The sequence below is a fragment of the Giraffa tippelskirchi genome, chromosome 4, assembly GCF_054371585.1.
Source record: "Giraffa tippelskirchi isolate mGirTip1 chromosome 4, T2T-mGirTip1v1.2.pri, whole genome shotgun sequence".
Lineage (NCBI taxonomy): Eukaryota > Metazoa > Chordata > Mammalia > Artiodactyla > Giraffidae > Giraffa > Giraffa tippelskirchi.
The window spans coordinates 90,958,793-90,973,889 of NC_137278.1; the positions used below are offsets into that span (position 1 = coordinate 90,958,793).

General features: G+C 43.1%; 1 protein-coding gene across 3 annotated transcripts in view; it reads left to right on the top strand.

Moving 5' to 3' along the window:
* TET3 (tet methylcytosine dioxygenase 3) overlaps nt 1–15,097 on the top strand; it is a 107,013-nt gene that overhangs the window by 74,991 nt on the left and 16,925 nt on the right. For all 3 annotated transcript variants that reach the window (XM_081483807.1, XM_081483806.1, XM_081483808.1), the window contains 2 exons: nt 2,580–2,670; nt 9,666–9,759. In XM_081483807.1, coding sequence (XP_081339933.1) covers nt 2,580–2,670; nt 9,666–9,759 — 185 coding nt within the window. The remainder of the gene's footprint in view (nt 1–2,579; nt 2,671–9,665; nt 9,760–15,097) is intronic.

Genomic DNA, 15,097 nt, shown 5'->3' on the forward strand with positions numbered 1-15,097 from the left:
ATGACTTAAATCCATTATGATTATATAAGTGACACATAGATTCAAGGGTTTAGATCTGGTAGACAGAGTGCTCGAAGAATTATGGATGGAGATTCATAACATTGTACAAGAGGTGGAGACCAAAACCATCCCCAAGAAAAGGAAATGCAAGAAGGCAAAATGGTTGTCTGAGGAGGCCTTACAGATAGCTGAGAAAAGAAGAGAAGCAAAAGGCCAAGGAGAAAGGGAAATATATACCCAACTGAATACAGAGAAGAGCGAGGAGAGATAAGCAAGCCTTCTTAAGTAAACAATGCAATGAAATAGAGGAAAAGAATAGAATGGGAAAGACTAGAGATCTCGTCAAGAAAATTAGAGATAACAAGGAAACGTTTCATGCAAAGATGGGGACAGTAAAAGAGAGAAGCAGTAAGTACCTAACAGAAGCAGAAGAAATTAAGAAGAGGTGGCTAGAGTACACAGAAGAACTGTACAAAAAAATGTCTTAATGACCTGGATAATCACGATGGTGTGGTCACTCACCTAGAACCAAACATCCTGGAGGGTGAAGTCAAGGGGGCCTTAGGAAGCATTACTACAAACAAAGCTACTGAAGATGATGGAATTTCAGCTGAGCTTTTTAAAATCTTAAAAGATGCTCTTAAAGTGCTGCATTCAATATGTCAGCAAATTTGGAAAACTCAGAAGTGGCCACAGGGCTAGAAAAGATCTGTTTTCATTCCAATCCCAAAGAAGGGTAATGCCAAAAAATTTTCAAGCTACTGCACAGTTGTGCTCATTTCACATGCTAGCAAGGTAATGCTCAAAATCTTTTAAGCTAGCCTTCAACAGTACATGAACTGAGAACTTCCAGATGTACAAGCTGAATTTAGAAAAGGCAGAGGAATCAGCGATCAAATTGCCAACATCTATTGGATCATAGAAAAAGCAAGAGAATTCCAGAAAAACATCTGCTTCATTGACTACGCTGAAGCCTTTGACTATGTGGATTACAACAAACTGTGGGAAATTCTTAAAGAGATCGGAATACAAGATCACATTACCTGCCTTCTGAGAAGCCTGTATGCAGGCCAAGAAACAACAGTTAGAACCAGACATGAAACAACAGACTGGTTCAAAATTGGGAAAGGAGTACGTCAAGGCTGTATGTTGTCACCCTGCTTATTTAACTTCTGTGCAGAGTACATCATGCAAAATGCCAGGCCAGATGAATCACAAGGTGGAATTAAGATTGCTGGGAGAAATATCAATAACCTCAGAAATGCAGATGACACCAACCTAATGACAGAAAATGAAGAGGAACTAAGGAGCCTCTTGATGAAGGTGAAAGAGGAGAATGAAAAAGCTGACTTAAAACTCAACATTCAAAAACTAAGACCATGGCATCTGGTTCCATCACTTCATGACAAATAGATGGGAAGAGAATGGAAATAGTGACAGACTTTATTTTCCTGGGCTCCAAAATCACTGCAGATGGTGACTGCAGCCATGAAATAAAAGATACTTGCTCCTTAGAAGAAAAGCTGTGACAAATCTAGATAGCATATTAAAAAACAGAAACACCACTTTGTTGACAAAGGTCTGTATAGTCAAAGCTGTGGCTTTTCCAGTAGTCATGTGTGGATCTGAGAGTTGGACCATAAAGAGGTCTGAGTGCCCATGAATTTATGCTTTTGAATTGTGGTGCTGGAGAAGACTCTTGAGAATCCCTTGGACTGCAAGGAGATCAAATCAATCAATCCTAAAGGAAATCAGTCCTGAATATTCATTGGAAGGACAAATGCTGAAGCTGCAGTATTTTGGCCACCTGATGTGAACAGTCGACTCATTGGAAAAGAACTTGATCCTGGGAAAGACAGAGGGAAAGAGGAGAAGAGGGTGACAGAGGATCAGATGATTGGATGGCAATATCGACTCAGTGGACGAGTTTGAGCAAACTCAGGGAGATAGTGAAGGATAGGAAAGCCTTGCGTGCTGCAGTGCATAGGGTCACAAAGATGGGACACAACTGAGCGACTGAACAACAACAGCAAAATGTTTTCCAGGTTCATCCATGTTGTAGCATGTATCAGAATAAATCCTTTTTATGGTCAAATAATATTTCATTGTATGGATATATCACGTTTTGTTCATCTGTGTTGATGGACGCATCTGCTGTTTTCACCTTTGGCTCTCATGAATATGCTGCAATGAACACTGCATACAGGTGCTGTTGGAGTCCTTGTTTTCAGTTTGTTTGGGGTCCATATCTTAAAATGGAGTGCTTTGCTAACCTCTGGTTTAGATTATATATAACGACAAACTAAATGCCAAAGTGGTTAGACCTCAGTTTTGATAATATGTAGTTTTACCAGATTTTTTAATTTTTGCCAACTTGGTCTGTGTATAACGGTGTTTCATTGTGATTTTAATTTGTAGTTCCTGATTTCTAATGAGATTGAATGTATTTTCACATGTTTATAAGCCATTTGAATTTCCTGTTTTATAATGTACCATTCATTTTCCTATTGGTGGTTTGCCTTCCTAAATTTCTGTTGATGAATTGATGTCTCCAAATCATGTTTACTCTGTTTCTGCAGAACAAATAGTGGAGAAAGATGAAGGTCCATATTATACTCATCTGGGATCTGGCCCCACAGTAGCCTCCATCCGGGAACTCATGGAGGAGCGGTGAGTGATGCACAGATGTCCAAGGAGAAATGGGCAAGTTGTTAATAGAATGTGCATTTTAAGCACCTCTCATTTTCATTGCCTTATACTAGACAGCCTACAGAAAGGAATCCCTGATACCCAGACTGTGAAAAGTTGAATGTGATATTTTCCCCCTCTAGTGCTCTGGGTTTCTTTCTGTCTGTAGGTCTGCCCTTCATATATCCCTCTGTCCCCGCTTTCTCTCACTCTTTATTGACATAGTTTTCCTTAAAGAAATGGAGTTAAATGGTTGTATGTCCTGTGGAGTTTCCCATGGCTGAATTTTGCTGCTACCTTTCCTGTGGTATTGTTTAACAGGTTCTTCTGCCCTGTGTCCTGTAAATTGGCAGTTAGATCTAAAGGCTTGATCAGAATCTGATTGTTTCTTTCTTTTAAAACTACTTCCTAGGTGATGTTTTGTACCACCACTAGGAGGAATGTATGCCTCATATTTGGCCAGTGGGCACCTATTTAGATGATCTCCTGAGTCATTTTGACATGATCCTAGGAGTTCTTGATTTTTTGTATTTTTATGGGGGAAAAATTATTTAGAAGAGAGACTCCAGGTGCTGGGAGTGCTCATTTCTCTAGGCCATTTCAAGAAGAAAGAGCCAAGATATATGTATAGGTTTTTTATTTTTGTTATTGTTTAGTGATTAAATACATTTGAGTTTATGTACACTTACAATTCAACACAAGACTCTAGGGCTTTTACTTAACAGCTCTGTTTTGCTTTTTTAACATTAGTTTTATATAAATAGAAACTTGTAAATCCATGTGTGTCCACAGTAGATACTAAATACTGTGAGTTCCAGAGTGTAGAGAGGTAAAATAGCTTGGTGATTGAGAACACTGGGACCCTGGAGCTAGACTGAGGTCCAGTCCTGGCCCTTCCATTACTGCTCAATTTTTTGGTAAGTTGCTTTACTTCTGTGTGACTTATCTACAGAATGGAGATGATAAAAGTATGTGCATTGAAGGAGAATTATGAGGATAAACGGAACTGATGTCTGGAAAGCACCTGGTGCTTACTAGTAAATATTACATACAGGGTGTCTACATCAGATCCATAGGGACTGTGGGTTTTTTATAACTAATGTTTATTAGAATTTTAATAGTAAAGTCACAGATTATGTAAGACATAAACATGTTTGCTCATACATATACATACAGATGTGGAAGGCCAAGGGCAGAGTAGCTTAGAATTTCCAGAAATTTGGGGACCAGATTTTATCTGATCAATGTAGCTAAACTGATAAATTAGCAGGAAACATGATTTTGAACTGCATAACTGTAATGATGTCCCCGAATGAATAAAAGGTAAGATGGATGGAGGACAGTGATCTGCTGTAAACACTCTTAATTATCCTGTACCATCTGGAAACATTTATATTCATAGTAGCCCATCAGAAAAGCATTTGATTAAAGACCCAATCTGTAAATTCAAGCCTGATTGAAAGAGCACCTCTGAGTCCATGAAAATCGTCAAAAAGTCTACAGATTACAAATGTTGCCAAGAATGTGGAGAAAAGGGAACACTTAAAACAGTATGTGGGCTTCCCTGATAGCTCAGTTGGTAAAGAATCTGCCTGCAATGCAGGAGACCCCAGTTCAATTCCTGGGTTGGGAACATCTGCTGGAGAAGGGATAGGCTACCCACTCCAGTATTCTTGGGTTTCCCTTGTGGCTCAGCTGGTAAAGAATCTGCCTGCAATGCAGGAGACCTGGGTTCGATCCCTGGGTTGGGAAGATACCCTGGAGAAGGGAAAAGCTACTCACTCCAGTATTCTGGCCTGGAGAATTCCATGGACTGTATAGTACATGAGGTCACAAAGAGTTGGACACGACTGAGTGACTTTCACTTTCAAAACAGTATATGGGATTGCTGAGAAAAACAAATATCATATATTAACACAAATTATGTGGAAGCTAGAAAAACAGTTCAGGTGAACTTGTTTGCAGGTCAGAAATAGAGATGCTGATGTAAGGAATGGACATGTGGACAGGGGTTGTGGAGGAGGTGGGGAGAGGAAGGTTGGAGGAATTGGGAGAGTAGCATTGACATATATATATACTATCATGTGTAAAATAGATAGCTCATGGGAACCTTCTTTATAGCACAGGGAGCTCATCTCCATGCTCTGTGATGACCTAGAGGGGTGGGATGTGGGGGTGGGGTGGGAGAGAGGTCCAAAAGGGAGGGGATATATGTATACTTAGAGCTGATTCACTTCATTGTACAGCAGAAACTAACACAACCTTGTAAAGCAATTATACTCAAAAAAACCCAATGTGTGTGGTTTTACACGCACCCCTGCATGTGCCCACATGTATATGTGTTGCAGCTTTGAGGTTGGAGTGGGCATTATTTTGGCCAGTGATTTTTGTGAGGAATTTTGACACCATTGTTTACAGGTTGAGGGCTGCAATGGAGTCAGATATACAAGTTTGATCTGGGATGGTTTTTACATTTGTTTGTTTCTTGGTAACAATTTTATAAGATTTCTAGACAGCTCTCTAAATAACTTTTAGTTATAGAAGAGTATGTTTTGAAATAAGGATTAAGAGATAATGATATAGTTGAGATTTGTCCTTTCCTTTTTTCTCATTGCTTTAAAAATAACAGCCAAGTATAGATTCTTCAGAAACTGATCCAAGGGAGGAATTCCTCTCAAGACCAGGAATACTTGTGTTTTTCCTCAGCAACTGGTTTATTTTTATCTTAAGGACCTTGTAAATCATGGAACAGATTGTGTTTCCATCTTTATGTTGGCTGTTAGTAAGCTTAGCACCAGATTTGTGTATCCTCATTAGGAGGAACGTAATTTCTCATCTTTGCCCCATGGAAGTCTATGCAGGTTCACCCCGAGTCCTTTTGACGTGACCCTAAGGAGCCTTCATTAGCTTCCTTGATTTCTTATGCGATGAAATGTTCTAGACTCATCTCTTTAAAATATGCATAAGATCCCACTGTTTGCATTTTGCATACAAACATCATGTCTGTCTGTTTCCCCCTTTACTCTGATTTCATCACCTGTTATTTTTATCACATAGACATCTTTTTAAGCTTCTTCTGGAACAAGGAGTGAAATGAATGATTGCTGAAACTCACCTCGATGGGAGTCTAGTTTGTGAATGATCCGAGCTATCTCTTTCTCTAGACTTCCCCCCCTACCCTTTCTCTGCAGGACCACTCTACAGCCAGGAGTTGGCCAAGACGAGGAGGGAAGAAAACTGAAATCCAGGGGATGTTGGTGCTTTTAGCTTATCTGGTAAAGACTTTGGAAGGAGGGGGAGGTTCAAAACAAGTCCTGAAATATTATAAAATTTATTAATGGGTTCCATACCTCCTAGGTACCCAGGTCCTTGTCGTCATAGGTAATTGGAGTCAGGTGTTCAAACTCATATCTGAGAAGGGCCTGCTGCACAGGGCCACATGTCCTCTAACTGGGAAGGGCATTCTCTGCAGCCTAGCAGTTCATTAAATGTTCATCCTAGGAGTGAAGCACCAACACCCTGCTAGCAAATCCTCTGAGTTTGGGGGGAACTGGTCTCATTAATGTGTGATGGAAGTAACCCCAAAGAATCACAACTTTAGATCAGCTGTTATCAAGCTTGAGCATGCTTCAGGTTTCTGGAGGTCTTGTGAAAGCACAGATTGCTGGACCCCAGCCCAGGGTTTCTGAAACAGCAGGCCTGGGATGGTACTTGAGAGTCTGCATGCTGGTCCCAGCACCACCTTTGAGAATCACTGGCTAAGATGATCAAGTTACCCTTTAGAATAAAGTTTCAGCCTATCCTTGCAGACTTTAGAGTCTAGGAGTTCACTTATATCCTAACCTCTTAATGATAGGCCAGAAACTAAGACATTTAAGAAAAAAAAGAGCTAAATCCAGAATTGTTGGTTGTCTTTAAACACAGAGACAGTCCTGGCTAAAAAAAACTCTGCCTGATCAGACAGTGCTTGGCCCTTTTATTTGCTCTCAAATACAAAGTTCACTGCAAGAAGCATTCCTCATGAGGACAGGACAGTGGGAAAGGTCTTGGTCAGAAAGCCTGAGTCTGTGTCCTCAACTCACCCTTGTGTGGGGAACGATATCCTGTGGGTTTCAGTGAGAGCGGTATGGTCACCGTGGGTCATTCTTCCCACAGCGGCCCCGGGACACACCGAGTGCCCAGGCTCTGCACACATGGGCCACTTCCTGATGAATGCTTGTGGGGTTGAAAGTTTTCCAGGAGTCAGACAAAAGTAGCACTATCTGGTCTTTTCCTTTTGAGTCAGACCATGCTATATAAACTCCCTGGGGTTCTGTCTGCAAACACATTCTATAACATAGCCTGAGAACTTTAATGTAGCAGTTATCAGCTTTTCACTTCATTCCTGAGGTCTTGAGTGAAATAGAGAACATTGAACTCAGAGAAACCTTAGATCAGCATTTTCAAAAGTACTTGTTTTCTTTTCCAGCTACAAAAATAAAACATGTCTATAAAAGGCCATTTTTTAAAAGCTTATAGTGAATAAAGCCCTCTAGTAATTATCCTCTGAGAAGAAAACATTTTTTCAAGTTTGAATTTTTGTAAGTATTTACAAAGATACACGTATGTGTATAGAGAAATTTTGAACAAAATGGGATCAAGAATACTATACCCATGTTGGCAGATACTTTCTCCTCCACTTAACTTTCTTCATGTCAGTACATATAATTCTGTTGAATCCTTTTTGATAGCTATATGGTTTTCCATTGCATGGACATTTATTCAATTATGTTTTATTTAGCCAGTCCTATACTAGATATTTGGGCTTCCCTGGTGGCTCAGTGGTAAAGAATCTGCTTGCCAACACAGGAGACGCGGGTTCGATCCCTGGGTCAGGAAGATCCCTTGGAGAAGGAAATGACAACACACTCCAGTATTCTTGCCTGGGAAGTACTATGGACTGAGGAGCCTGGCAGGCCACAATCCATGGGGTCACAGAAAAGTCGAACACAACTCAGCAACTAAACAACAACAATACTGGATGTTTTCATTGTTTCTAAATCTTCTCGTTGATACAACAATATCTTGTTCCTAAATCTTGGTGTATTTGTACAACTTATGTCAGAGATAGAGATTCCTAGAAGTGAAGTGGATAAGATAAAGAATTATGTATAACTGTGTATGTATTTATATAAAGAATATGTAAAACGGTAGTAGTTATAGTTATGATATAAATGCCTAGTAGTTATGATAACATTACCCTCTATTAAATAGTATAATGAAATAATATGCCATGACCTTGGATTTATTACAGAAATATAACAATTGTTGGATTTAGACAGTCTGTTAAAATAACATACCTTGTTTATTGACCAAAGGAGAAAAACCATTCTTCTATGTCCTTAGTTGTTAAAAATGTATTTGATAAAATTGATCAATTCTTTCTTTAAAGTTTTTAAAAAATTTATTTATGGCTGTGTTGGGTCTTCATTGCTACATGTGGGCTTTCTCTAGTTGTGGTGACTGGGGGCTACTCTCTAATTGCCATGCATGGGCTTCCCATTGCAGTGGCTTCTCTTGTTGCAGAGCATGGGCTTTAGGGCGCACGGACTTAGTTGCCACTCAGCATGTGAAGTCCTCCTGGAACAGGGATCAAACCCATGTCCCTGCGTTGACAGGTGAATTCTTAACCACTGGACCACCAAAATTGATCAATTCTTGATTAAAAATTCTTAGAACAGGAAACCCTTAATAGAGCTCTTCAAAATAAGGGAGTCTGTCTCTAGCCCAAAGTTAGCAAGCTGCATGCTCAGGAATGAGTAGTTAGAAACATTTCCAGGAAAGTCAGGAAATAAGCAAAGATACCTGCAAGAGGTCTGGAATCACTAGCCAGTACAGACAGACAGGAGACTGGAGTAGAGCCATGGAAAGTGGAAAGGAGAAGCTGGCAAATAACTGTTATTCTCAGATGATACGATATTGTATTAGAAACTAGAAGCTATTAAAAATAAGACAATTTAGAAAGATGGATGTTTGCAGTGTTAAAAATACTTATTGAGCTCTTCCTTTGTGCCAGAAGCGTTGACATATGGGATTGGCCAGGAAGTTCATTCAGGTTTGCCAGCCCCGTTCCCGAATGAACTTTTTGGCCAACCCAGTGCTTTAAGGCACTCCCTCTGGATTATCTCATTTGATTTTTTTTTCCCCAAGCCTAGGAGACAGGAACCATTTTTATATCCATTTTACAAATGAGGAAACTGAGGCTTAGAGAAGTTCAGTCATTTGGCCACAGTCTTGTAAGAAAACAGCTGTGTGGGCTCTCAAGCCCTGGCTCTCTGACCTCCGTGGCTGCACTTCAGCCAGCATTGCCCCCAGGGAGTTGTGTGGCCTTGAGCAGGTCAGTTCAGCTCTGAGGGCCACAGTTTCATCACCTTTGAATGTGGTTAATCCCTGAGTGTGTGCACACGTGTGTGGGCCAGGGCAGGGGTGTGTGCAGGAAGCAGATGTGTTTACTGTAAGTCCAAGGGAATCTCAGAGCCAGTTTTTACTGGGTAGGTCACTTCCCCCTGGCCTCAGCTATCTGTCCTCATCTGTTCAAATGTCATTTGGGGATTGTTGAAAGAGAGTAATAAGGGTTTCCCCATTTGTTTTCTTTTGTCTATTGAATTTTATTGACTTCATAAGTAGCTAAGACTGCTAACAGGGCTGGATACAAATGCCTATGTTGAGCCTTTGGTTTGAGTGCTCAGAGAGAATCATCAGAGACCTTCTGCCCTGGGGCAGGATGGAGCCAGATGGGCTAGAGGCCCTGAGGTCTGTAAGTGGAGTTGTGTTACCAGAGGCTCGAACACAGAATAAATGTTTAAATCTTTCTCTTCCTTCTCTGTTGCCCCCATAGTAACTAGAAACCCAAGCGGAAACACACTGAGACTTGCCTTCTTACCAGGACTCCTTTGGGATTCAGTTGTGCTAATGGTGGCTTCTGTCTTGCTCTCCAGGTACGGAGAGAAGGGGAAAGCCATCCGGATCGAGAAGGTCATCTACACGGGGAAGGAAGGGAAGAGCTCACGTGGCTGCCCCATCGCAAAGTGGGTATGTGTCAAAGCTCCACAGCCCAAACTGGACTGGGGAGTGGGGGGCAGAAGTGTGTACTACCCAGGGAGCATCTGGTGCTGGTTAGAGTCATCTCCCCCCAGCCTCAGCTGTTGGTCCTCACTGTGTTTAAATGCCAGCTCCTGATGTCCAAGGCTGGCCTTGGAACTTCTCTAGTTGTTATGCTCAACTTGTACTGCCTTGTGGTTCAGGGTTGCAGGGGAAGGAGATGCGGAAGCTAGCTAGAGACATCATCTTGCTCAAGGCTGGGCCACGCCATGACTCCGCTGCCCCCTCTGTGTGCCCTGGCACTGGGTGTCCCTGTCTCTAGTCCACAAGAACGAAGCTTCTGGGCAGAACAGCATTGCATCTGCTTGACTTCTGAGCCACTGTTTCCTATAGGCAGCCTGCGTATCATGGCAGAGGGAGTGTCAGTAACTCAGACCCCAGTTTCACTGAAAGTTTTCTGACCTGTCCTTCCAGCCCTCATAGAGCACTTTAGAACCACTATAGAACCTGTGCCCAGAGCAGCAGCAAATGTATCAGGTAGCTGTTTGCTCACTGCTTGGTAGGGAGAATATGCATGGAAAATAGACAGCAGGAAGTAAGATCGTGGAGACTTGAATAATCAAAGTTTAACATTGAGAGGCAGACTTGGTGCTGTTGAGTTCAGGGGTAAGGGATGTGAGTGGCAGGAGGAGTTCAGGCTGGGTCTTCCAGAGAAGGTGGATATGCATGGGGCAATATTAAATGGGCGAGGAGAAGGTGGAAGCATTCCTGGTGAGGAGAGTCATGTGGGCAAAGGCAGAAAGGCAGGCTGAAATACACTTAGCTCACTTCGAGTAAAGGATAGTAGTAACATGAGCTTTGTCAGACTCTGTTTTTATCTGGTCTGTACCCCGTGCTTTTGCACCTTTATGTTTAATGAAAATAATAGGTATCTAAACCTGAACTACCACATATCTGTTTGTAGCAGTTTTCAGACAGTAGCACAGAATTATCTGGAAAAATCTGAAATACATAATAGTATTCACGGGTATATAGAAGAATGTTTTCCCCACCCTTGTGAAAGATGGTCATTACAGTAGGAGGTTAATTATTTCTCTGGCTGATCAGGGTGGGGTGTTATCCCTCCCAGAGAACCTGTCAGGGAAGTGATGTTTTTCCCTTCCTCCTGCTAATTTATGTAGTCGTTGAGGAATTCCAAAGTATCAGGCAAGAAACTGAAGATCCCTGGGGCATTTGCAGAGCTAGGGACTTTTCAGCTTCAGAAACAGTTGCCACCTTAAAGAAAACAGTTGGCTCTGTGGACAGTGTTGAGGACAAGAATATGCATCTTAGTCCCCAGACCCCCATGGTGAAGCTTTAGCTCTTGACCAGTGCTCATGTGTCTCTGCTGAGGGCTGGGGAGGAAGGCGCCCAGGTAAAGCGTGAGATCCGTTTCTGGGGCCGTGAGAGGAAAGCAGAATGATGGAGGAGGAACGTGGTCCTCAGAACTCTGGTCCCTCCAGGCTCTGTGGACAAATGCCCAGAGCTGGGCACGTGAACACAGTGCTTTGTCCAAAGGTTGGAATAGCTTGTGGATATCACCAGGCCTGGGGGAGTGCCCATCACCAATGCCCATCTTCTTTCTTTTTGAAAGAAAAGCTCATATGGAAGGGAATACATAGTGACGGAGAGGTAAGGAAATTCCACAACTGATGAGTGAAAATAAAATGAGAGAGAAGGGAAATTTTGTTAATGAGAAGAGTGGTAGATCATAGAACTATTACAATGGCGAGAAAAGGGCAGTGCTGTGTTGTTTTTTGTTTTCTAACCATCTCCCATAGTGTGGTGAATTTCCCTTATTTTTTGCCTACACAGCCACCAAATACCCTGTGTATTATGGTTGTAGGGCTCATCTAGAGTTCCACCTCCTTGGAAGTTAGAGAAGGGACAGAGGTTCCCTTTCTCTGCCCCCATGTGGAAATGACCCACAAACGCTAAGGACAAATTATTCTTAGTGGCAGCACGGCCATGGTCCATCGCCAGGGGAGGGTGGCAGCATCCAGCTCGCTGTGCTGGCCACTGCCTTCTGTGCTCTCCCCTCTTCTCCACCCCATGTCTAGATTCTGGGTTTTCTTTCCAGCCAGTGTTCATGTCTGTGTTGCAGCCATTACCTTCAGCTACAAGCCGTGTGCCTGACAAGTTTTAGATTTAACCAGCTGGGATCTTGGGCGACAAAGCTGAGGTGCATCATGGATGCCCAGCAAATGTGTATTCAGAGAATGATCTAAGAAACCAGTGGGGACCCCCCAGAGAGCCTGCTGGTAATCTCAGATTTTAAGGTGGCCTGTACAAAGTGTAGAAGTCACCAAGCGTGGAGATAAGGGAGCTACGCAGGTAGGATTCCAAAGGCTCAGAATAAATGGAGGCATACCAGATGCGAACACTGCAGACAAATAAATGGGCTTTTGGTAGAAGAGCCATGGAGATGCTGCTTGGGCCAGCCTGTAATGGTAACAAGTCAGAAGATGGATATTTGAAGGCCCACCGGGGGCATGGAAGAGCAGACTTAACTGAGGAATCTCAGTGCTGGAACTAAGACCAAGGGTGAGAGTCATGGGAGAATAGGTTTGGGTTTCTGCTCGGTGCTCTTCTAGGCTCAGTGCTCAGGGAATTCCTGCCCCAAATCTAGGTGATTTGTTTACAGTCCTGTGATGGCATGTGAACCGTCTATGTTGCTGTGCTCCGAGTGTTGGTATGTTCACACCTTACGTTTGCCTTTGACGTCTGCACTTTGTGTATTTCATTCTGCTGGGTTCCTTCATAGAGTGTGGATAGGGAGCTCCACTTTGTTTCAGCTTTTTTGAGTGTATCCAAAGGCCTGTGAGGGTATGGCCACAGGGCTCTCTGCTCCTGCCTCAGTACATTTATGTGTGACTAGGCACATTTAGGGGAGAAGGAAATAGCAACTCATTCCAGTGTTCTTGCCTGGAGAATCCTGTGGACACAGAGGAGCCTGGAGGGCTGCTGTCCATGGGGTTGCACAGAGTCGGACACGACTGAAGCAACTTAGCATGCATGCATGCATTGGAAAAGGAAATGGCAACCCACTCCAGTAGTCTTGCCTAGAGAATCCCAGGGACAGAGGAGCCTGGTGGGCTGCCGTCTATGGGGTCGCACAGAGTCGGGCACGACTGAAGCGACTTAGCAGCAGCAGCAGCAGCAGGCACATTTAGGGCTTCCCAGGTGGCTCAGAGGTAAAGAATCTGCCTACCAGTATAGGAGATGCAGGAGACCCGGGCTTGATCCCTGGGTTGGGAAGATCCCCCTGGAGGAGGAAATGGCACCTCAGTCTAGTATTCTTACCTGGAAAATCCCATGGACAGAGGAGCCTGGTGGGCCACAGTCCGTGGGGTCACGAAGAGTCAGAACATGACTGAGCACGCATGCACAGGCAAGCGCAGACCCGGAAACCCATAGGGCATGGCCTCAGTCCGAGTTCTGACAGTGCAGGTGTGTCTGTGTGCTCTAAATGTGTGTCACACATGAGTGTAATTAGCCAGTGTTCTGCTGAGGCAAACCCTAGTACCTACTATGTGTGCAGATGCCCATGCAATGCCTGGCTCAGTCTGCGGAAAGCCAGCCACACAGGGAAATGATCAATGCCATTTCATATCTTCACTGATCCACAAAAACAGTTTGATAAATAATGTTGCAATCAGTGCTTCCACAAAGGGTGGAGGTGGTGGGCACCATTACTAAGCAGGAACTCTTGGCCCAGATATGTTTTGTTTAGTATACGAGATGTCCTTTACATTTTGAAGGAAATTTTGGTACATGCTGCCTCATGGATGAAACTTGAAGATGTCATGCTAACTGAAATTAAGCTGGTCACTGAAGGACAAATGTACAATTCCACTTATGTGAGGTACCTGGCATAGTCAAATTAATAGAGTCAGAAAGCAAAATGGTTGTCACCAAGGGCTGGGCTCAGGGGAGAATGGAGGGTTAGTATTAAATGGGTGGAGAGTTTCTGTTTGGGAAAATTAAAAGTTCTGGAGATGAAAGAAATTCTGGTGATAGTTTATATAACGTGAATGTGCTTAATGCTACTGAATTGTACACTTAAAATGCTAAATTTTACATTACATATATTTTACCACCATTTTAAAAATGAATTTGGTGTTCATATCTTTAAAAGAAGAGATTTCATGTGAAAATCTGGATTTCTGTTTTCTTCTTCCCAAACTGGAAGGAGTAGGTATGCTTGGCTGGAATTCCCACTAGGCAGTGGCCCATGGAGAGAGGTCTGGCTTCCCACCCGCCTTCAACTCCTTAGTTGTACCTCTGGTCTGCTTTCCTTATTGATATTGCCTACCTGGTGGCTCTCTCAGCATCACCCTGCACTAATGTACTCATGACCAGGTCTGTCTCCAGCCCAGACATCTCCTGATCTCCAGACCGCATTCTGTTGATTCTGCTCAGAACAGCCACTCCAGTGTTCCAAAGTGCCTCCATCTTGGGGTGCTCCCTGCTGCCCTGCCAGGAAACACTGCCCACACTCACCCACTTTTCTGCACCACAAAATGTCATTTAAGACTTTTGCCTGGCCCTCAGCTCCTATAGTGAGGTGGTCCCAAAGTCACCTTTCTCCTGAAGGTCTCTAGAATGAAAGAAGGTCTCTAGAAAAAGGTGTCTTTTCCTGTTCATTCCCCATTGTTCTAGTTCAGACTTTATCCGTTTTGCTTGTCTTATGTCAGTGGTCTCCTCATTTCACCCCTCTCCCAACCATCTGCTCACCCTTCTAAAGCATGTAGCTATGAATGTAAGGGAGCCCCCTGCTTACTTTGTAGAAGCCCTGTCTCAAGTCCTTGTCCCTCCACTTGCCACTCAGAGCCCTTCCCAGTCTTCCATCTTCACAGGCACCCACATCTTATCTAGTCACAGAATTCCTTGGGACTTGTGGAGGGGAGATTCAGCCACCTCACCCCCCACTCCTGGACCCTTTGCGCTTTGTGTGAGCCAGGACAGTGTTTAGGGCGTGGGTGAAGAGTGAGGTGAGAACCTGGGTGACTGGACAGCTGGACCCTGAGGAGCAGAGCAGTGCCCCACGGCCTATGCTTTTTTTTTAATCAGTCTTATTGAGATGTAATTCACATACCATAAAATTCACTCATTTAAAATACACAATTCAGTGGTATTGCATTACTAATTTTAAAAATTGTTAAAACATACATAACATAAAATTTTCATTTTAATCATTTTAAATGTGCAATCCAGTGGCATCAATTATATTCACATTGTTATGCAACCCATCACCACTATCTATTTCCAAAATTTTCTCATCATCCTA